We start from the raw sequence: 24329 nt of genomic DNA, 5'->3' as shown, positions 1-24329 counted from the left end.
AATTTTATGCATGTGTACACACTTTATTAAATTTGCATTCTACAATATACACAGGTCAGCATTTCACAAAACTTCCTATTATTCCAAAAGCAGTTATCATGAAACACAGTGATTATATAAGTCAATCAAGCAGAAAGAGCATCTATAGGATTATCATATCATCTCTTGTACTTATTTTCAAATAGAAGCCTGAAATATGATATAATATTAGAATAGGAAGAGAGAATTGTATTTTATAACAATGACCACTTTGCAAATATTAGACTTTATATAAAAATAAAGGGGTACTGTCAACAAAGTTCATCTGAACGTTAGCATCTCTTCTATTTATTTCAAAATAATCCCTGCACAAACTTAACTTTCTTGTCAATTAAAACAATAGAAACGAACCTTGGTTTAAGCAATAAAGTGAATCATCTTGCCTCCTAGTTCTCCTACCACTGGAACAATTTCATTTTCCTGACCAATTCTACCTCAACACTGAATTTCAAAAGTAAATTTAAATATCACATCCCAAAGGTTATTTCTAAATCCTAAATCAGAGCCAAAAATGATGGCCAAAAGTGTCCCTTTAAGGCAAAGAGGACAGTAGTGTGAAGGTGGATACAGATCCTGTAAGATGAACGACCTCTTGGTATTATATAGGTAGAAACGTCTTAACATGATTCTTTCACAAACAATACATACATACACGGAATACCATCAGAGCAATTTTCCTTTAAAATGGCTTTTGAGGGAACAATCTTCATAATATATACATTGATGTTAGGATTGAAGGAGTAGGGGCTTTGCACAGGTGAAAACAATACTACAATTGAAACTGTTAATGGTCATTATCAGAATTGAAAATAAACCATACATCTGAGGCTGTAAGAGAACTACTTACTGCAAACTCAGTGATACTCTCTTATAATTCAAAGAGAATAGGTTTCCCTTCAAGTGGTAAGCACTATCAGCCTGTGAAGACCTTCAAAGTACAATTCAAGGATCTCTGCCTTCAAAAGACACAAATGCAGTAGTTTTCATTTCTTACATTCATTTTAAAGTGGAATATTATGATCCTAGCAGGTAAATTTGCATACTAAATACAGACAATCAAACCACAATGTCAGAACATTAAAAGAAATCCATCACAACAGATATTTTTACAGTTTTAAATAATAAATAACACAACAATAGGTTACACTCGGGTTTCTTAAATAGCTTCATCAGGATTTTTTCCTTCCAAATTAAATTAACTTTTGATACCTCAGACTCATTATCATGTACACTGTTCACAGCTCAAACAGCTTCTTAAAAGCAGTATGCACAATAACATTGACTTTTTCAGCTTCTATAAGCTTCCTTATAGGTATTAAACTGCCTTTACTATGAGGCAGCTACAACAAGAACTGGATTCTGACCCTGGTGACAATACAATATCCAAAACACAGTCAGCAGCACCACTCACCACACGACAAACAAACGAATCCAATGACAAAAAAGTAATGAGAAAAAGCAGCAATTGAAACAGTATGTGGCGATTAGACACATAAAGCCCACTTTTCTACCCCACCTTTACAGCACAACACTGTACCCCAAGGCACCTTAGGCCTCATAATACCACCCGGTACAAGCTGTCAAGCTCCATGTATGCTTTTCTACACAGTGGTCTGTGTGTAAATAACATTATTCATTCATTTGTAGATGCTCCACACATCTGGTCAAGGCAGGAATTTCTTCTCCTTGATAACACCACCTAGAAACATTAACAATATTTTATATATTCCTCAGGACAACAGGTTTGGAGAGAAAAAGATCAACGGGTGTAGCTAAGTCATAAGAACCTGTGGTGACTCATCCAGGCAGCTTGTAAGTCCATTTCCATTCTCAACATAAAATCAACCCTCACTTCATACACTCTGACAGCAAAGAAGCGATATGGACAGTAATGAAAGCAACAACATGTTTCTTCCCCTCTGTGAGAAATGGCAAGTAAGCAGCTCAAACAGGAAAGGGAAACAAAATAATGTACTTTAAGCTGATGCAGAAAAATAAAAATTTAATATAGTCAAAAGCAATTCAGTTATTATTGTGAAATAAAGAGAGCTGAAACTATGTAGTTAACAGAGAACAGAAAAATCTCTCAAGCAAGAGAATTTCTGATCAACTTGAGCTGTCTCATCACTGCTGGGAAAAAGAACCATTAGCAAAAATACACACCAGTGCTTTTCTTAAATGTATAGACTCAAAATAGGTGCTCTTTGAGGCACTGAGAAAATAAAATACATATATATATATGCTATAAGTGCTTAAAAAAATGAGTATTTGAGATTTAGTTGCTAGATCCAATGAGATCAGCAAAAAGACAGTAAGGTCACTACACTCACAAAATGGAACTTTTGAGATGCCAAGAATAACAGCATCAAAATGGTTTAAATCTATCACACTTTAATCCTCATTATGGATCAAAGTTCTCTGCATTTTATGTTTCTGTTTTATGAATGTTTTATGTAGGAAACAGCAGTTAAAATGCTGAATCAGAAATGGTAAGTCACTTGGGTGAGAGATCATCCATCAAGATGTACGGAGAGCATGAATTGGCGCATGCTACTGGAGACTCTGCGGTTGTGCTGCCTTTAGCCAGTGAGTCTGAGGATAAGTCACTGCTGCTACTACTGCCATCCAAAATATCTGAACTGAGGACAAAGCAAAAAGAATTATAAGCAGATGCATCTATCAGGGTAAAGGTAAACATAACATGCAACAACACAGTTCCAAGAATCACAAATCAGTAAGCTATTTGTAAATAATAAAAAGCATAAAAGCAACAGCAATGTACCACATAATGTACTATATTCAGATACCTGCAAAAGGACAAAGTCACAGAAATCCAAAGACACTTAAGATCCTGTATCATTTGAGTGCTCCCCTGGAGGCACCAGAAGGTCCAATATACAGCAAGTATTCCTCGTGACAGGACTTGGTTTTTGGGACTGAGTTCCCTGATCTTCAGCTCAAGCGATTTCTATTTTTATATTTATCTTCTTACCTTCCCATCAGCCTTAGAGTAAGAGTAATGGCTACTCATGGAGGTACTGCAGGCTGTCTGAAGCATTCTAGAAGTGTACTACTTCATGGTTCCTGTATTCCAGAACAAAGACTTTCAACTGCCCTAAATTTTAATGACTTCCCACTCCCAAGAGGTGTACAAATCAAACACATTTTCCCCCTCCTTATTTGCCTTTGATATTCTTTTCATTTTATGAATTTCTTACATTATTTTCTTTCCTCTTTCCAAACCCCAAAGTCTCCTTACTATCTGCAAAATACTCCTTTTTCTCTGAGTCCTTCAGTTACCATCCAGTTAAATTTCTAAAAGGAATGTTCTATATCCACAGAACCAGTACCTCAGAGTCCATTGTCTCTAATCCAGACAGCTGGCTTCTACTCCTATCCTCCCACTGAAACTTTTAATCTGAGCATAAAGAGCCTCTATTATTTAAAAAATGTGTTTATTTATATAGTTTTACATTGTTGTTCATTTTTCTACAATGTTTCATTTCTCCTCTCAGATGTTGTCTCCATAAAATTCCCACCACCAAGACACACGTGTGCCATCACCATGGGGGCTCTTGTGCTCTTCCCTCCTATTTTGATCCCTCTCCCTCCTCCTCCCCTGATGAATGTCTCCAATTTATTGTTTGCCTGCTAGTTTCGTCTTTCTTCCCCCTGATCCCTTATATGGTTTCCCTATGTTCTTCCTATAAATGAAACCATCTGATATTTTTCTTTTTCTTTCTGACTTATTTCACTGAGCATAATCCCACGAAAAGCCTCTATAACCCAACCCAGGGATACCTGACCCAGCCAGCCCAGGCTCTCACAGTTCCCAACAGCCACTCCGGCCCACCTCATCTATCTGGCTTCAGAGTTCTGTATTCACAATGAAGAGCCTTCATAATCTGGCACCCAGCTGCCTTTTTGGTTTTGATTCCCATCAAGTCAACATATAAGCTCTATGTGTCTATATCAGGCCAAATTCACACATTCATTTAATACAGTATTTTTTGAGTACCTGCTAAGTACCAGAAGTAGGCTAGATATTTAGAGATGCAATGGTGTATGAGACAGATATGGTCCCTGCTCTCATTAAATTTACAGTACAGTGCAGAAGACAAGATATTGAAGTAATGGTGCTAAAATATATATAATTACAATTTATGATCAAGCAATAAAGGAAAGATAAAAGAAGCTCTGAGAATATACAACATGGGTAACCTAATCTATAATAATTTGGAGGAACTAAGCTTCCCAGAGTGATGTTGGAGCTCTCATCTGAAAGATGAGTAGCATTAAGTAAGATTTGGGAGGAAGAAAAAGTAGTTCTAAGAGCCAAAAGTAGACTAGTGTGGCTGTAGTACAGAAAGGAAAATGCAAAGAGAAACAAAACTGGAGAGGTAGCCAGGCAGTTTTAAGATTTACACATACTTTTTAATTTTGAAAAGGAAACTTAAGCATGGAATTGGAAAAGGAATTAGGAAATATGGGTACTAGTTTAAGTTTGTGCACCAACTCTTTCGTAAAAGTCCATCCTGGTCTGACATGCTCTGAGGCTAAATATTTTGAGTCTTTAATACTATCACTTTTAGGAGTTTCCAAGTTAATGCATTTCTATATTAAGCAAGCTATGGTACACTTGGAAGTCTCTGGGCCCTATACTACCCTCAGTGAAATATATGCAATTTCTTCCCTTCTTCTCTTCTTTTATTCTTCAAATTGCCAACTCCTTCTAATGCCTGTGGATGGTTTTTAGGTAGCAACAGAATACAAATCAGCTTTGTAGAACTAAAAAGAAAAATGGGAACAGTATATTCCACACCACTACTACTCTATGCTCACTGCTGTCAAATGCATCATTAATAACACCAATTTTAAGTAAGAAGTTTGGAAAATTTAGCTGGCTCTGATATTTTTTCAGCCCAATGGCAAAAATGGGTCAAAAATATGAATTATTCAAACTAATGAAAGAAAGTTGCACAGATAATCTAAGACATTGGAAAATCAAAAGAGCTTTATATTTACCTTTGGAACATATGTGATTTTTCCTCCTGCAGCATTTTGCCTAGACTAATATTAAAATGAATTTACTTTCCTAAAACTGGGCAGCCGAAGGACACGGTCTATGCTATTTGGCAAGAAGAAAGAGACTTAAGATGAAAATTTGGCCACCAAGCAGATAATCTGAATATAAATAAAGACTTTCTTATTCCAGCCACCAGACTTATGGTTAGTCTTGGGTTAAAAGATTCCATTTGTATTAAGATCTGTTTGCTTAGGTGAATCCTGTATTCATTAAAAAAAAAAAAAACACAGAACATGACTTACACAATGAAATCTGTCTTCTAACACTGTGGATTACCTTAAGAGAAATACACTGACGGGGATGTTGCCAAGAAAAATGCATAAATCTGAACATTTCAGTTACTGTATTTTTTTCAAGAATATATTTTGTCAAGAACTTCGTCTCTATGATTAAATACATAGGTATATAATTTTGTTCATTAACAGAAAGATAGTATATCTACGTTTAGTCTTCAGGACAACTTAAACTCAGAATTTGGTAAACCTTTACCCAGATATTTTCTCTAAAATAAAATCTAGTTTCTGTTGTAATTAATCTGGCACTACCACACACAGTCATGGAAGCAGAGGCTACATGTCACAAATTACTCACTGTTCGTCTATCTGCATAAAGTAAGAGGCATTTCACTTTTTAATCCACAAAGAAATCACTACACGAAAGTGATTTCCAGTGTCTGCTAGTAAACCTTTTACCAGGGCTTCTAAAAGCAACAAAGTTTGGTTCAATTTGAGTTTCCTTCTTCTTTCTTTCCTAGTTTAAGCTCCAATGGAGAAGCTAATGAGCCCTATACTAATGACTAAAAGCCAGACAATGGCAGAAAAGCAAAGAACCTAGACAATTCAGATAGGACACAGGAGTACATGAAACAAAAGTGAACTCATTTATTCCAGTCAGTGAAAAAATACATATATTGAGGTCATATTTGAGCCATACAACCAAAAATATTTACAACTGTGTCTATAAAAACTATGGGTGAAAGTATGAGAATCATTAAAACATTCAAATGATAAAGTAGTAACAAAACTAGAATGTCCACTGTGACTTGTGCTATCACCCAAGTGCTAAGCCACTTTGTTCCCTGTCCATTCACTAAAGTAGGTTCTACCAGATGAATGGGCAGTAGAGAAGCACTAGAAATTAGCTACAGGCCTATCAACCCCAGCACAGATTTTGGTATAAACTAAGACTATGGGACTTCTCTTGATGTGGTTCAATTGGTCCATCATGTATGTTCTCTGGTCTCTATTATGTTGCCTTAGGAAGGACTAGTCTTATCTTTCCATATAACCTTTAAGTTCTTGAGATTGTGGGCCTCCCTGGTGGCACAGCAGTTAAAGACAGCACTATCAAGCTATCGCCAGCCACTGCAGCACGAGTTTGATCCCCAGCCAGCCAGGGAGCAACCCACATGGCGCAGCAGACCTCTCCTGACTCGCCCGCTGCTCCCCTCAGCAGTGTATTTTAGTAGATACGCCTGTTCTGCTCCCCACTCTGTCTCTGGTGAATCCTCTCACTCCCTGTACCTCTGGCTTATACCTCACTTCTTGTATGCATAAATAAATCTTTAAAAAAAGTTTTTAAGATTGTATATTTAAAATATGATCCTTTCCATGGTTGCTTTGGGAATAGGAGTTTAAAGGTGTCAGTATAAATGTGGAAGCTGCCCACATAAACATCGTCAAAGTAGATGGAGATATTTCTATTAGTACATAAATCATAATTAAAACTTACTCTTTGTATGTCATAGATCCATGATGAAACTTCTTGCCATGACACATGAAACATTAAAATATTAAAAAGTCACTATAATAAACTAATGAAAAATGTTACAAAATAAAGCCATAAAGGTTAAATTAGCATTCATGTTACTGCTGATGCACAGGGGCAAGAAATTTCATGAGAAACTGTTTTTTTGTAGGAGAAATAGACTATCATTTAATCTTCACTGCATACCTAGCAGCCCTGAAAATGCCTTTATTTTGTATAGCACCCCACGGATAGTCTTAGTCCCCAAAGAATAAAGGGCAGAATAAGAGTTCCCCACATGCAAGAAGATTTACAAAGGCCCATGCAAAGGTGTCCTTCCAAGCTCTGATCAAACTCTTGATAGTCCCAAAGACTAAATGCAGAGTGACATCAATCCTGCCTTGTGGCTGACAGTAGTTCCCAGATTTAGATGATCAAGATTTCAGAATTTTCATTCAGTAAAAAATATGACATAAAGACTATGCCTGCTATTTCTTTAGGCAGCAGCTGGCACACTGGACTCAAACTTCATGTTTTCACTTATACTTTAAAGATGCCAGATTTTATTTTTTTCCCCCTTTTTTCCCCTCCCCCAAGATGCCAGATTTTAAAGGTTATAATCGAGTATCAAAAGCTCAAAGTTAAAACCCATGTTTTCTTTGTGGGCTGAGGCAGGGAACTATAACAATACAAATGATGAAATATCTACTAATGATCTGATACTTTTTATGCTCCTAAAAAATGTACAATAGAAATTATTTCCTTAGTTATCAAATAGATTGGTTATCCTTGGCAAAAGAATAGCAAAGTTCCTGTCTCTGTCCCTATAGCTAAGAATATGGATGTTTAATCTATGAAACTGCATTAAAGACATGGGGAAAAAAGTTTCTGCAAAAGCAGGATCCAATTTTTACATATCAGGGATAACTCATATTTAAAATCTCTAGTTGTAGATGTAAATGTCAGCAATATTAGTATATCAGGTAGAAATTAAGTTTTTAATAGCGTCAAAAGTCCAGGTGCTATAAACTAACTAAAAACATCTTGGGAAGGTTTAATCTCTTAAATATCCTTGCCACCTGATTGTGTGAATTTTGAGTAATAAACTTATTATTTCTAATGTATTACGTGAGCCATATGTTGGCTAGTTAGCATTTTATGCATGGCCATGAACAAAGCAAATTTCTCTAGTGTGAGGCAACACCCGCTGTGTATGTGGATCAGAAAGGTCCTTCACAGACATCCGAACAAGGGGAGACGACCCTGGGTTAAATACCTCCCCTTCTTTTTTCCTTTCTTACTCATTTCTATAAACCTCTTTTATGGCACCCTACATAGTTAGCCTAAAGCAATTATTTCTGTTAAACTCTGCATGATTTTAACTTGGCAAAATTCTTTCACATCCTTTACCTAACTTGGTTACTTGGATAGTAACTGGGTAAGCAAATCTATTTATAATGGCATGTGCCTATATTAAAACACACTTTACCATAAAAGTGATATGCAGTTTCCACTAAGTATTGAGTTTCATCCACTAGTTTTCTTTTTGCAATCATCTACGTTCCTGGAAAGGCACTCTGTACCAAAATTAGCACAGCAAGTTACCAAGGATAGGCAGAGATGAAAGAGAAGGGAGACTGTGGGGCTGAAAATAGCTAGAACAATGTAAAAGGCATCTGTTCCAAGGTTAGAACAGATCAACGAGTTTAATAAACTAGAATATCCTGTGACTTCTTTGTCAACTAGAAGTACAAATTCTCTTACACAAAACAATGAATAAGTGACTTGGGAAGAAGGAACCATCAATCTGTATACCCGATAAGTGGCTTATACTTCCATTTAGAGGGCATCACACTTTTATTTTTTTTAAAGATTTATTTATTTTTATACAAGAGCTGGGGTACAGGCCAGAGGTGCGGGAGGGTGAGAGGATTCACCAGAGACAGAGCAGGGAGCAGAACAGGTAGACAACCGAAATATACTGCTAAGGAGAGCAGCGAGTATGACAGGCGAGGTCTGCAATGCCATGTGGGAATCCCCCTTGCCAGCTGGGAATCGAACACAAGCTGCAGAGGCTGCGGACAGCCTCACAGCGCTGTGCTCAACCCGCTGTGCCACTGGGGAGGCCCGACACTTTTATTTTTAAAGTGAATGTCCTCGTGGGCTCTTTAAAAAGACCCTCAGTCATAACATTTAGGGAACAAAAAGTTTGGAAAGGCATGATATGGGTGCTTAGTGAGTTCATTAGAAATATGTACTGCAAGATGTCAAAACATTACCTGGCCACTGTTATTATTCCTTCCCCTTCCCTCCAATATGTATGTCCAAGTGCTCAACTTCAGGTACAGAAAAAGAAGCTAACTTCAGCACAAAAACATCAAAAGGCCTCAAATTAGACACCTAAACTAGGATGTGTATGACTAAAAGAAAATGTATGTGACTACGTGTGCTTGCATATCAGCCTTGGGATTAAGATATCAGTGGTTACTTTAATGGTGAAATCATATTTATTGCTCCCTTGGAAGGTTGTTACAATCTTGTGGGCTGTTGTATACACCTTAAAACAAAATCCAGGGCCTCCCGGGTGGTGCAAGGGGTTAAGATGCAGCCTATGAAGCTCTCCGCAACCACCTCAGCATGAGTTCAATCCCCAGCCAGCAGGGAGGTGACCCACATGGCACAGCAGACCTCTCCTGACTTGCGCACTGCTCCCCTCAGCAGTGTGCTTCAGCCAGTCTGCCTGTTCTGTTCCCCACTCTGTCTCTGGTGAAACCTCTCACCCTCCACACCTCTGGCCTGTACCCTAATTCTTATATATATATATAAATAAATAAATCTTTTAAAAAATTCAGATTCATTACAATTTTTTCAACAACAAAAAAAGAATATGTGACTAGGCCACAAGAATCAGGAATTGTTACCTAAAAAAATGAAACCTTAGCATTGTGGCAGAATGTCCCAAAATCTTCAAAAAAGCTTTGTAACAATAGATTATGTTATTTAGAAAATGCCATGGTTTAGAAGATGTCAGTATTCTCTAGTAAGTCAAAAGGATGTAAACATAAAATGCAGGCAGAGCAGCTACAGTCAATGTACTTGATCCACAGCAACCTAGAAGCTCTCTCATGCCATCCAGCCTTTTGACACTCTCTCACACCAATAGCACCTATTGAAAAAGTTGACCTAATGGGTGCTGGGAATGACGATGAAGTCGATGAAGTCGCCAAAAGATAAACACACTTCTAAAAAGAAGGGCTCACGACTTTCAAATGACCTGTGTCTTAACATTATCTACACCTCCATGGAGACTTCCCCACTATAGAGCACAGAAAAAAAGTTGAATTTACTTTAAATGATCACAATATACTTTTGGTGTCGCTCTTTTAAAAATAGATGATACCATAACATTCTTTTGTCTTTATTTCATTTTTTACCATGAACTGAGGTCAGACAATTGCGCAGTATCTGGAGACAGCATATTGGTAGTGCCTTGGAAGAGCCTCTTGGGCTGGCTCTCTGTCTCCATTTCACCTGAAACAGAAAGAGATGGTGCTACTTTAAGGCAATTTTACAGAGACACACTTGGTGCTAAAATGGGGTGATCTTTGTTTAACCAAAGCTCCGAACACTTCTTCAAACTATTACTTAAAAGCTGTTTTTCTATGTGCTGTAATGTAAAAGAAAGATACTTCCCTGTAACCACAACCAAAATGCCAGCAGCCCTAAAAAAAACAAAACAAGGGCCTCCCTGGTGGCGCAAGGGTTGAGACACAACCTATGAAGCTGTCCGCAGCCACTGCAGCATGAGTTCGATTCCCAGTCAGCCAGGGAGCAGCCCACATGGTGCAGCAGACCTCTCCTGATTTGCCCGCTGCTCCCCTCAGCAGTGTACTTTGGTCAATCTGCCTGTTCTGTTCCCCACTCTGTCTCTGGTGAGTCCTCTTACCCCATCCCCCCATCATGCCTCTGGCCTGTACCCCAGCTCTTGTATGCATACAAAGATAAATCTTTAAAAAACAAAACAACCTTCTCACTTGTTAATTATATGTAGCACTGAACAGATAGTCATGTTTTTAACAGAAGAGTAGAATACTGATTCCATCAGCAAAATGAATCAAGACTAACCACAGTAGAAAGTATCCCCAAAATACTTGAAGTGCACAGTAAATAATAATTTATGCCCCCAAATTAGTAAAAACTATTGATTTTATATATTTTAATATCAGAACATTTCCTGAGTTGAAGTCAAATGGGTTAAAAGTACATAGCCTGATAAAACAGTATGTAAATCAAAGGTTGCTTTAGACTGCTTAGTGGAAATGAAGATTAAAAATATGTTTGAAAGTACATCTGTAATTGAAATCAATTATTAATCAATTCACAAAATTACTATTGTATTGGCTACCTCAATCCTATAGCTCTCAGAACTGGTAATGGAAAAACTTTGCACCCATAGGAATAACAGTTAACATTTTGCCACCAGGAATGCAAAGACCAATCAGCCTACATGACAGAAAATGTTCCTTTCCAAACAAGCTACGATTTTACTTAAAACATGAACATACCTTGGTTTTGAAACTCTGTAAGCTTTAAATGGAATGTTAAAGACAATTTAATTCATAAGCCTATCTGTACTCCAGTAGGAAATTAGTAATTTTGAACTTATAACTGTGTAAGATTTTTATGATGCAAAAAGATCAAGCAAGAAAAAATGCAACATTCTTCTTTTTCCCCTCTGTGATCAATTAATTCACATTATCTTTCCTCTGGCAATATTCTGAAAATTACTGAAATTCAGGAACGGTTGTTTTTATTTGCTTTTTTCCATGCTTTAATATGCAGCTTTAAAAAGCTGCCGCCGGGCTTTCAAAATCTCATTAGCAAAAGACATTAGCCTTTTTAGCAAAGAATTCCTCCATCTGCTGGTATATTTTGGAATAGCTTTGAAACTAAACAGTCATTTCTAACAACTTCCTGCAAATTTAAAATAAAGAACAACAATAATAATTAATAGCTTTAATTTCCAAGTATTGTTTTCACCTAGTAGTTCCTGGGCAGGTTCTGAGGACTGTAAATAATTCCTTACACTGCTAAGAAAAAAGATTACTGTTTTAAAAAACAAAATTTATTCACTAAATCAAATATTGTCACCGTATCAGGATCTGTTTTCCAGAGCACATCACCTTTAATTTGAAGTTATCTGAGACATAGCACTTTTCAATCAGTGCATGATGCTATCACTAGAAAGTTTTCACCAAAGCTGCAAGTATCCATTTACCCGACATTAGGAGAGTTAATTTGTTATGGACCCCGAAGGTGAGCTGCCTAAAGAAGCCGTTTACTGAATTGCTGATTTATTTTAAATTATTGTTAAAGTTCTTGTGTAAAATAACATCTAACATTTGCAATTGTGTGGTCATAGCCTTCTATATAATGACTAAACCTGTGTTAAATTTCTTTGCCTCTTTTTTTAAGACACCATTAGGTGCCCCTGTAAGTATCTAAAACTAGCAGTGAGCAAAGATCATTTTAGTTTAGTGCTCTGTGGTTCAGAATAAGGTAATTAGAAGAGTACCCCATTATATTAAAAACCTTAGAGAGACTTGAATATGAGACAACTCTCTTTGCCGAGGTGTAATTTGATGGCGGCTACATATGCGCATACAGCACACGTATTGAATATAAGCATAGATTTCTGTAACATTATCAACTTGCACCTCTTTTCCATTTAGATCACTGAGAGGCACAAATTTTTGAATGCATATTTATAATATGAATATATGAATATGTGAATAAGATTCAGTTATGAAATGTAAAAAATATATACAGTATCAAATAACTCATTTACAAAATTTAGAATCAGTAAAGTACACATTGGGAATAATAGTTACATTTCTTTAGAAAAAAAGGAGCCATGCCTTGAACTATTTTCAGGCAGAAATTCAGATTAATTTGCAATTCCAGCTCAATTAGGTTTAATATGAGATGTGTGACACCCACCTTTTCTTTTAATTGGACCAAGAACACTGGGCCGGATGCACTTGACTGGACTCTGACTCCTCCTGCTTAAAGAATAAACAATAAGAACGACATGAAGTACTTGGAAGTTGCCACATAAACATTACCAAGTAAATCCACAAAACTGACAGTCAGACAGGGAAAAATGGAAAACACCTATGTTGTAAGTTGAGTCACCAAAATGCATACCATTTGAAGCTATTTTTAAAAATCATTCTGTAAGACAAAATGACTGCAATAGCTTAAAAAAAAAAGATAAACCTTATTAAAAAGTTACTTGGAATGCTGATGATCTTAAAATTTTTTTCCTTATCTCTTATAGATGATATATTATCATGTGAGTGAGTGTGTTTGTGTGTGTGTTCATTCCTTCTGAATATAAACTGAAACCAAGTCTCAAAAACATGAATCTAGTAAAATGTTGCTGGGAGCACATAAGTGGTAGGTACATGGATGTTCACTGTGAACTTCTTTCAGTTTTGCTATCTATTTGAATATTTTCATAATAAAATGTTGGGGGAAAGTGCATCAGAGAGCCAAGTGTGAGGATTAGCATTTAAAGTACATTTAAAAATGTTTGCTTACCTGGAAAAGCGTCTGGGACTAGGAACGGGACTGGGTGGTAGCCCACTGCTGCTCACAAACATTTGTAAGGACGGTGAAAAACATTGCTAGAAAAAAAATTAGCATATAAAATAATTCAAGTGCTCCAGTTTTCAAAAGGTTCTTCTCAAAATGACAAACATCCTAGCATTCTTAGCTGTCTATGTCTTCTACATGTACATAGTCTTCAAATGGCTATCATAGATTTCCATTAATTCTTTCCAATCATTGGATTCTTGAAATTACTTTTCCAGTAATTGCAAGTAACTTGCACGTAACTGCACACTTTGATGTATGTGAGAGAGAAAACAGCTGGGTGTGTGAAAGAGAGTTAACATCTTGTCAATGAAACCTACCTTTCCAAATCCTCTGGTGGGTGATGGTGCCGGAGAAACTGGAGTGAAGTCAATCCTTTTAGGAGAATATAATTTCTCTGGCTTGTCAAAATCACTATCACTCTGTGAACATAAAGTATTATTTCCTCATAATTTACAAATCAGCACATCATAGCTCTTCTTGACCACTTAAACAAAGCTACATTTTAGAGTACAGACTCTAAAAAGTTGCAACCAACTATTATGGAGGAAAAGCAGAGTTCAAGAAGTAAGTTAAAATTTGGAAGCAGAATGGATGGAAGTATATGAAAAAGTTAATGAAGCAAATGAATAATCTAAAGGCTTCTAGAAAATAAAAACTAAGCAAATATATGGAAACTTTACCAGGCTCAAGCTCTCATCCCACGACTGGCTTATCTGCATTGCCGTTTGCACTTCCCTGAAATGAACAAAAAGGAGAGACCTTTAGTGTCCAGAAGAAAGACCTACATTAGCTCTGTCCTGCTCCTGGGAAGTACTGACCTTTCATGTGCAGTCTCTCTGTTCACCATATCCATGCCTTCTTCCTGCAAGGACAGACATGTGCTGAAAACATGGTATTTACTGACCCAATTCTGTCTCAAATAATATAAAAAAGGCTCTTTTCTGCCCTATTTGATGTAATTACAGTACAGGAGAACTAACATTCTAAGATGGTCACTCATGCCTTATCTATATTTTATCTGCACACTCAGAAGGATGTTAATCTGTCAACAACTAATTGGAGGTGCTATCTGACTCATTTTTAATATGTAAATCTTCAAAATGAAAATCAAATCAAAATGTAAAATCTGAGCTAGTAAGTAAAATTTACCCTTTTGATTTGATGCAGTCTGCTACTAGGAATACGATTAGGTGAGGATGACAGCAACTGGAAAGAAAAGTAAACATTTACTATTTTCTGAATCACAAAGCAGCAGTCAGCTGTCAGTAGCGGTGTACAATTTCTTCCTGGATTATTTTTCATATTCTTCTTGGAAATTTAGCTCTTTAAACCACTGAACATTAATGCACTAGAGGCAGTACATTCAGTCTTTAGGAAAGTACACCAGGTGTCCAACCTCAAAGCACCATCTGTCGCTAGACAGGCACTGACTTTGACACTTTTCCCAAATGAATGCAGAGCTGTGTACATTTATGTTAAAAAAAAAAAAAAAAAAAAAAAAGGACTCCAGGCCTTGGAAACCTCCATTACCCCACTTACCTAAAATAAGGAACTATATACAAAGGGAACGAAAAAAGCCTGACTTCATTCATTTTTATTATTGATGCCCCAGTGCAGAAGATGGGCTAATGAGTCCACACAAAATTTTGTCTATGATCAATGTCAACCAAAAACACTTTAAAACTGCAATAAGGAGGTTGTGCTTGCAGGATCTAAATTAACTCTAAAATGTGATCACCAATGCTGTCACCACAAACCTTACAAGTTAGGAAAAATCAATGTGGAAGGAAAGGTGTATTTTTTAAATAACTGTTTCTTTCCCTTAGATCACCATGCTTTAATAACATAGAGCTGAAATGATTTGGGGGCCAAATTATGTTCCTTCAAAATAATCACCATCTGATCACAAAATGTAAAGAACAATTCATATTAGCACATCTTAGAGGGTTCCAATAGCCATAATGTAAACAGCTACTATTTATCCCCTAATGAAATGCAAATGAATTTGTGAACTATAAAACCAAGACATTTATCCTGAGACAAGAGGGCCTAGCCTATTAAAACTTTTAAAATACTGACTAAGTATATAGTTAATAAACTGGTGACCAACAGCTCTAAATATTTTAGGCAAATGCTAACTCAGATTAAAAAAAATTTCAAGTTATCCCCTGAAATATGGTTTTACTTCAGCAGCTATCCCTTCATTATTCAACCGCTTCCACTTTTTCCTCTCCCTGGCTTTGAAAAGAGAAAAATTTCACCAGTAAAACCCTCTTAAAAAGTATTTTTTCCATTATGTAAGTAAATCCATGTTTGCTGGTGAACTCTTAATAAGGACATTTAAAAAACGCTGAGCTCCCGGGCAAGTTAATAAAGCAGGGAAGACTGTAATGGGATAGTGTGGAAGTGAACAGGGATATGTCCCTCAGAGAACAAAAGACACCCCCAAGGCGATAGAATAATCAGGAAAGTCAAAGGAAGAATTGCCAGAAGCTGATTGTAGAGAAAGCCAGAAATTTAGACGCTGTGTCTACATGATATACAACTTGTCATTTTTGGACAGAACTAGAAAGTCAGGCCAAAAGAGGGCCAGGGAGAAGCAAAGCCAAGCCTAGTACCAGAAACCAGAGGGGAAAAAAACAAGGACTCACAGGGTTGCTGGTCACTGAGGGCTCAACTCAAGTGAGATAAGAAAAGAGGCCCTGCCAATGGCAACTGAGTAGGCACTGGTGCCTTTTGCAAGAATCATTTTTAAATGGCGTTGGGGATAGAAGTAGTGAGATTACAAACTGGCTGAATAGTTGGCAAGAAATCAGAGAAGGAATCAGAAGCAGTTGAGTGCAGGTTGCGCTTTGAAAAAGCTCAGAAACAGAAAGGGGGAAAAGGGCAGGAGAGACCTGAGGGTAAAAAAGATTGTTTTCCAGATTCTAGATGTGTGAGTTGGGAGAAGGAGGTAGGAAAGAAGCTGCGAGAATGAAAATGAAGACACAAGATAGAGAGGAGAGGACAGACCAGGCAAAGAGAGTCAGAAAACTTAGGAACCCTTAGGAGAAAGTGCCACATACACTGTAAGAGGAATAAAGCTAATGTGTGTTTAAACAACAAGACAGGCATCTGCCTTCTCTGTGAAGGGAGAAGGGTCATCTGTTCAAAGTGAAAGGTGACGAGATAGAAAGCTCCTGAGAGTTCCCCACAGCACTCCCCAAAAGAATCAGACAATTTCTTTGGAGAACAACATAGGACCCATAGCACTCTGAACCCCACATGCCCAGAAAGATGTGCTTCTTTCCCATCAAGTGATCAATTCCTCTTAAATTCCCAACTGGTAAGAAAGGCAACACTCTGGTCACCAAGAAATAACATTTCAGTGAGTCCTCCATTCGGCCCATGAAACTAAGCATTTGTCAAACCATAAAGGTCCCACTCGGCAGGACTCTTTTGTCAGTCCCCTCCTTTGCATTTCATTCACCAACACCCTACTTATTGCAGGTGAACAGGGGACACAGGCAAGTGTATGAAGAGGCACAGAACATACTGTGATTGAATGTACATGGTGCAATCAATACTGTGATGGAAGCACCCAAAGGTGCTGTTCAAGGTTTCCCAAAGGAGACCTAAGGATGAAGTTGCGTTTTGAAGGACTGGAAAACTAGACAGGAAAAGGGGGAGGCACAAAGACAAGCATAAGGATCAACAAAGAGCAATGGATCACCATGGGCTCTTTAGCAAATCATTTTACTGGAGCCAGAGCAAAGGGTATCTGTCAGGGAGCAGTGAGAGATGAGCCTAGACAGAGGTGATAAGAATCTTCACATTGTAGAAAAGAACAAAGTGATGTGTAGAGAGGCAAATTCATTTTCCCTTCCTTGCCATCAATGCTATAGATAGGAGAAGCACAGCTGTTCAACAAGTAGAAATGTTTTTCATATATACAGCAAAAATAAGTAGTTATATTTTCCAGTATCCTCAGGGAAGGAGGTGAAATGAATCAAACCTCCAGATAGCTTAATACCTTAAGTATTTTTAGCCACTTTAGCTGGAAATCTTTCTTTTAAATAGTTTTCTTTTTTCCCCCTTCTTAAACAGATTATACCAAACAGAATGGCACTGGAAGATCAATCTCTATTGTAACCCCAGCTCTGCCACTTACCAATTGTGTGATTCTGAGAAAGTCACATATATTGGTTGAGCCTTAGCTACTGATTCTTTTAATTGGGAAAAATATCTTTGGCCCTGCCTACTTCATAGGGGTTGTTATGAGAATTAAATGTGTGAAAGTACTTTGTAACATGCGAAAATACCATACAAGGGTAGGTATTACTGTAATTTCAGAAAAGGTTAATGACCCAGGTAACCTGAAGAACATCAATTATTATACAGTTCTAGGCCAGTGACACCCTCAGGATCTATTAACAAGTTCATCCAAAGCCACAGACTAATTTTTTAATACCTCTGTCTGCTTCTCAATGTTCCCTTCTCCTTTCTAGCAGTTATTAGTATACTTTGAACCCAAATGTACCCCTTCTGATTTGCTGCTTCTCACACACTACTGGGTTGGAAGCTTATTATAATGGTGCATAAATTTTAGATGATTCAGAGGTTAGAGGCTCTCCTATAAATAAACAGATGGACCTCTGTGCACAGGCTATGGAAATCCAGTTCAGCCATTTACAGGTCTGTTTGCTTACATCTCAGATATCTTCCAGAGCACTATAGCTAGTGGATAAGTGAGCTTCACATGTGAAGTGCTACTATATAAAAACCTCATCATAATTTTTCCCAACACAACCAACTAATAAGGTGACCTCTGACAGCTCTGGCTAGATAGAACAGTCACGATCAGCAACTCTACTGAGAATATAAATATAAGCATTTTAAAGCATTCTACACTGTCCAGCAGATGATGTGAGAAGTAAGCATGTGTTTCCCATTTAGGTGATTTCTGCATCCTGGGACAAATAAAGACCACTGTTCTCATCTAAAATTCAGGTTAATCACGACTTACCTCACCACCATGATGCAAGTAGTGACAAAAAACAATGAACAGTTTAAAAAATACAAGGTCCCACAGCCAAGAAACACATTTAACCAGGTCTTTTGTTGTTGTTGTTGCACAAAAAGCTGAAAATGGCCTCAGCAGAAGCAGCAAACAAGATAGGTAAAACCAGTGTTTCCTTTTGTGAACACTGTGTACAGCACATAATCTTAAGAAAGAAGTTCAGCTGACAGTGCCTTCCCTAACCCAAACTGTTAGGGATACTTACACTTCTTTACTTACCAAGCTGTGACGACTCATAACCGTTGTACTATTCCTCCGAGTTCGAAATGTGTAAGGTTGGAAAATCTGTGAAAGGTCACTGAAAAATAAAAATACAATGAGTAATGTATTTTCATTGAAGAGATCCTTCAATTATATGAATGCCAATTCTCTACTCAACAATGAAATCTTCCATAGGTCCTTATTTCAAGCAATGAATGAATTCCTTACCGTCCTCTTCACTAAGCTTCCCAAGTGGTGTACTGTAGGTTACAGGTTGGTGGGGATACTGATTTACCCTAAGGTTGGTGGACAGCTAGGAGAGGTAGGGGGTGGAGCTCCAGACTGGTTGCCTCCAGCTCCTGCTGGTCACAGCTCACAACCCCAAACCGGTTACTGCCAGACATGAGCAGTCTCATCTGTTTACCCCAGAGGACGTGCAAATATTACTATTCTCTGTGTGTGCCATGACTCGTGAAGGCCTGGGGAGCCCTGTTCTACCACATGAGCCCCATCAGCATACTTCCCACCACTATCCTCCAACCCCACTGTTCAACTCAATCAACATACCTGGGTTTTGCTCATGTTGCCCCTTCTGCCTCAAATGCCTTCCCTCCCAACACCATCTGTCAAAATCCTTCCTCTCCTTCAACACCCATCTCAAATGCCATGCCCTCCATGAAGCCTCTTTTCATTCCTCAAACCTAATGCAATCATTCTATCCTTTGAACCCAAAGACGGCAACGAGATGAGTTGCTTAAAAAAAAAAAAACACCTACTATCTTTTACTAAAGCAAATTGTGTGTATGTGTTGAACCCCTTTAGAGGTGTTTGTTCATGGCTGCATAACCACCCTGCAGTGCCTAGCAGAGTGCCATGACCATGATAAGAAATCTAGAAGGCTTTTTAGGATTGAACTGAATTAAGCTTCAGGGGACCACTAAAATCACCCAGTCCAGTTCTCCTAAGTTTTAAATGAGAAAACAGAGATACTCAGGCTAAATGACCCAACCATGATCATCGCTAGTTCAGGAGAAAATTGGGACTAGGCCCGGTCGCGTCACCTCTTCTCTGTCACATTATGCTACCTATCAAGCAATTACTTAAATTGTGATTCAAAATACAGTATATTATTTCTACAACAGTCTAAATACAGGTCAAGAGGTTTGCCCTCATCCCTAGAAATTGCTTGCAAACCAGATTGAAAAAAAAAAAGATAACTCAAAAAGACCAGTTTATTCCTATAGTAGAGAAAATAAAATGTAGAGCTGAAGACAGCACTAGGAAAGCAATTACTCCATCATTCTGTTTCAAAATTTAATAAAGGGGAAAAAAAGTAAATCGATCCCCCCCAAAATAAAGATATTATAATTAGTTGATAGACAAGGATTATATCTTTATTTGCCTTCACTGTGCTTGATTAATGTTTTTAGCTAATTCTACTCCCATCCCCCCTTTCTGGACTAATTCCATTTCTACAGGGGCTTGCAAATTGGCTCTCTACCCAAGATGAATTGTCTAAAGAAGTCAAATGTAATAGACTTAGGAGATCTGCCAACCTAACCTTGACTATCACTAGACACTCTGGTGACTTATTTACATGAAAACATAAGACCCAACCACTAAAATTCAAGGGTAAAAATTCTTTCCATTGTTTTCTGAAACCTGTGTTTCCACAGACCTAAGTTACATGCCACACTGCTTTTTTTATTCACTGGAATGCATTTCAGGCAGTTTTAGGATCTGAAAATACTACGACAACTCCAAGTCACTTAATATAACAGGAACACACCATTTAATTACAAGTTATTACCTAAATTGTGATTGATTAAAGTAAACCGGTTAATACCAGGGTTCCTAAACTAGGCTTGGAAATAGCAGCTCTTAGAAACAGGTGTCAAGTTGCAAGTCTAGTTGCAGGGGTTTCAGCCTGACATTTCGGTGGTGTAAATTCGGCAGGCCGAACAACCTGTTAGAAGAGCCAGAAGCTTCTAGTATTCTTTTGAGAGTGGGGCCAACAAAGCCCCGGGTAGAGAGGGCCCCATCCCCCCGCCCCCCCCCCACACACACTGCCCAGAGTTTGGGGTCAAACTTTCATTCCACTTGAGGATCCAAGTCACTGTCAAGCAAAGAATTCCCCACCCCCTCAGTTCGGAGAGTCCCGAAGGAGCACCAACTCTCACTTTAGGGAACACTGCTGGTGTAGTGTGTCCAGGAGCCCCTGAACCCAGTACTCCATCCTCCCCGCCTCCTGCTCACCTGAGCCCATGGATCAGGGGAGCACTGTTGGCTCTCCTCAGGGTGCACCCATCAGAGGTGTCAGGCTCAAAGTCCAGCTCCATTTTCTCCTGAGCCATGTCGGAGACTTGCAGGCAGGCACAGCGGACAGTGCTCAGCTCCTGGTGCTTAGCTATGGACTCCCAAGACTCTCACTGCAGGTCTGAGCTGCTGGGGACTGGCAGCTGGGGGCGGGGGCTAAGGGGCGGAGGCTTGGGGGCGGGGGCGGGGGCGGGGAAAAGCAGGAGAGGAGGAGATGGAGGGAAGGAGGATGAGGAAGGCAAAGGGACGATGATGTAGAGAAGAGGATGTGGTGGCGGGCGAGTGAATAAAGGAAGAGGATGGAGGAAAGAGGAATAGTGGGAGGTGGGAAAAGAGCAAGAGGGAGGGAAAGGCGAGATGGAAAAGCAGGAGGACAGAAGACAGGAAGGAAGAGACGGAGGGAAAGGTGGTGGGCAGGGTGGAAGGGAGAAAGGAGCACGGGAGAGGGAACGAAGGACGAGGTATCAGGAGGAGGAGGGAGGAGGACTGAGGGAGATGAGAAGGAGGGCGAGAAAACTAGGCAGCGGCAGAACTCATGCTCCTAGCTTTCGGCCTCCAGCGGGGCTGGGCTACAGACGCCGCGGCTGCTCCGGCAGCTCTAGCACCGCGGAGCTGGCGGTCGGGCAGGGCCGGCCGGGTGGCCTCGGCGGTTCCAGCTCCCCATGCTCGGGGACCCGGGCCGGCCGCCCATACTCCGGGACCTAGCCCCGGACACGCCTCAACCCTGAGATCGGTGCTGCTCCCTCCCGATCCCCCCCTCCCCGCCTCGAGGACAGGTGGGGGGTGCAGCCCCTCAGTCGCCACCGAGGTGCCTCCGCTTTGTCTCTTGAGTTGCTGATGGCCCGGGGGAACCCCTTGGGGCCAACACCAAAATCTACAACCTGCCACTTCTTGCTCCTCCCACGCTTCCGAAGCGGGAGCCTCCAAGGGGCCAGGTCTTCCGCGTGCGGGCACCCAGCATGTCCTGCGCACGCGCCCCGCGGCCGCGCCAATGGGCCCTCGGACACGGAGCATGCGCGAAGGCCCCGCCCTGCAAACCTCCTCCAAATGGGAGGAGCGTTTCCAGGGGGCCCGGCGCCTGCCTCGATGGCATTGGCCCGGGGACCCTGGCGCCCAATTTCGAAAAGAACCAATAGTTTGGAAACACTGGAGCCTCGTCTTTCCCGTGGAGTTTCGGCCAATATTCAAGAGAGATCGAAACTTGTGGTTTCCACGTTTTTTCATCCCCATTGCAGACGCTCTCACCTCTGTGATCCCTGCTCATTTCTTAAATCCCTCAATTTTGTTAGTCTTTGTCTGGAGGGACCGCTTTCTTTTTTCAGATTACCCATTTGGATACGGAAGACCAAAGGAAAGTGAAAAAACTTAAAGCAATAATGTGCAAATAAAAAGAATCAAATCCAACTACTTACAGCTAGTAAGAAACACTCATGTCCATTTTACAAGCATCATTAATTTCAAGGATAGTAGGAAAAGTCCTGAAGAACCAGTAGCAGAACCAAAATACATTTTTTTCTTTCTAGGATTTGCAGAGACCCTAACAATCATGAATCACTACATCTGTGGCCTGGAATGATTTATTTTATTTAACAAGCACATAGCAGTTACTGCGGACTAGGCACTATAAGAGCTTTAGAAATATCCATTTAATCCTCACCACTTGAATGACCATGGGGAAAAGAAGGCCACTTGTTGTGTTAACCATACATACCTAGAAAGTGTACGAAATACAGTAATTATGAAATTGGTTTCAAAATTTAGCAACAATAATTTTACCTATCTCTTCAATTCAGTTGTTCCATATTAAACTTGCCAAGCCAACCCTCATTTTATTCCTCAAATGTTTATGTGTTCTGCTTAGGAGTTTTTAATGCACCAGATTTAAGATGGATTCCATAAATGGCCCATATTTTCCCATCAGCTGGATTAAAAATTAAAGCTCTGCTTTGAATCAATGTACATACATCTTCTCTTTTTTGTAGTTGAAAAAATGTTTTTATTTTTAAAGATGTCACTTTTGGAATTTAAAATAATCAGTATATTCATTAAAGAAATTGTTTTACAATACAGATAGTCTTTAAAAAATTTTGTTGGTGACCACTACGGAGAGCTGTGTGGAGATTTCTGGACCTACTAAACATAGAGCTTCCACAGGATCCAGCAATTCCACTCCTAGGTATTTACCCAAAGAACACAGACACATCAATTCCAAAGAACACCTGCACCCCTATGTTTATAGCAGCACTATTTACAATAGCTAACTTTGGAAACAGCCCAAATGCCCAAAAATAGATGACTGGATCAAGAAGATGTGGTACATATATACCATGGAATATTACTCAGCATTCAAAAAAGATAAACACATGCAATTTGCAGCAACATGGATGGCGCTGGAAGGGATCATGCTCAGTGAAATAAGCCAAAAAGAAAAAGAAAAATACCGGATGGTCTCACTCATAGCAGGAATCTAGAATACTTAAATAAGGGACCAGGAAAATGAATAACTATAAGAAAGTGAAATCAAAATCAACAAAAACTATGAACCAGAGACACTTTTTGGGGGGTGGGGGGCGGGAGGGGAGGGATTGGGGTCAGAATGGGGGGATTGCAATTGTATGGGGAATATAAAAATAAAATTTATTAATTAAAAAAAATTTTGTTGGTGAAATGTTTTTCATTTTAAAAAAATATTTTAATGATTCTAAAAATAGTTTAGGGGAGCATAGGGAAGAATGGAGTAGCTGAATTATTTCTGGGTCTCTGAGAGTGCTTTTTGTCCAGTTGGGTCAGGAAAGTAAAGGTTCAGGGAGAAATTGTGTTTTAGGAAATCAAGGTGATGAAAACATTTCAGCTTGGGATCATGCCATTCAAGAAAATGGGAGTTCCAGAAAACAAGTTTCTTACTATGTGTTATTTGCCAGGAACTATTTTAAGTACTTTGCAATCGTGCTTTCTAATACTCAAAACTATTCTTAGGGAGCTGTTTTTTGAAACTATCTTAGGGAGATGGAGCTGTTTTTTTTAAAAAGTAGAGAATGAAGTTTATTAAAGTTTAATGACTCAACTCAGGCCAACTTAACTCACTCTGGAAGGTGTCAGAACTGGAGTTTGAATCCAAGTTTTTCTTCTACATCACACAGCACCTATTGTATAGAAAATTAGCCAAATCAGTAGCTTGCATTATTTTAGACAAATTTCATTTGTAAAATCCTAGATGTGATC

At 39.0% G+C, this 24329-nt stretch overlaps 1 protein-coding gene and 1 non-coding gene across 9 annotated transcripts; both read right to left on the bottom strand.

The window, feature by feature from the left end:
- On the bottom strand, positions 1 to 21282 carry PABIR2 (PABIR family member 2). Of its 8 annotated transcripts, none has more exons than XM_037511910.2 (10): positions 21048 to 21282; positions 18810 to 18888; positions 14681 to 14737; positions 14350 to 14393; positions 14212 to 14266; positions 13849 to 13950; positions 13475 to 13560; positions 12872 to 12936; positions 10306 to 10402; positions 1 to 1738 (listed from the first exon to the last, which is right to left on the bottom strand). In XM_037511910.2, exons 1-10 carry the CDS (start codon positions 21143 to 21145, stop codon positions 1669 to 1671), a joined length of 753 nt encoding a protein of 250 aa, XP_037367807.1. In that variant the 5' UTR covers positions 21146 to 21282; the 3' UTR covers positions 1 to 1668. The 8 variants fall into 8 exon arrangements, with proteins under 8 accessions (XP_037367807.1, XP_037367808.1, XP_037367809.1 ...); XM_037511911.2 differs by having other exon boundaries at positions 12872 to 12933; XM_037511906.2 differs by having other exon boundaries at positions 1702 to 2678.
- Positions 7036 to 7175, bottom strand: LOC119246849 (small nucleolar RNA U109). Its single transcript, XR_005125600.1, has one exon. It is a non-coding gene; the product is annotated as a small nucleolar RNA U109 (small nucleolar RNA).
- Positions 21283 to 24329: the final 3047 nt, after the last annotated feature.

This window comes from Talpa occidentalis, unplaced genomic scaffold (genome assembly GCF_014898055.3).
Source record: "Talpa occidentalis isolate TD23 unplaced genomic scaffold, MPIMG_talOcc4v2.1 talOcc4.15, whole genome shotgun sequence".
Taxonomy (NCBI): domain Eukaryota; kingdom Metazoa; phylum Chordata; class Mammalia; order Eulipotyphla; family Talpidae; genus Talpa; species Talpa occidentalis.
The sequence above is the reverse complement of the archived record's forward strand: the minus strand, read 5'-3'. Positions and strand labels throughout refer to the sequence as shown.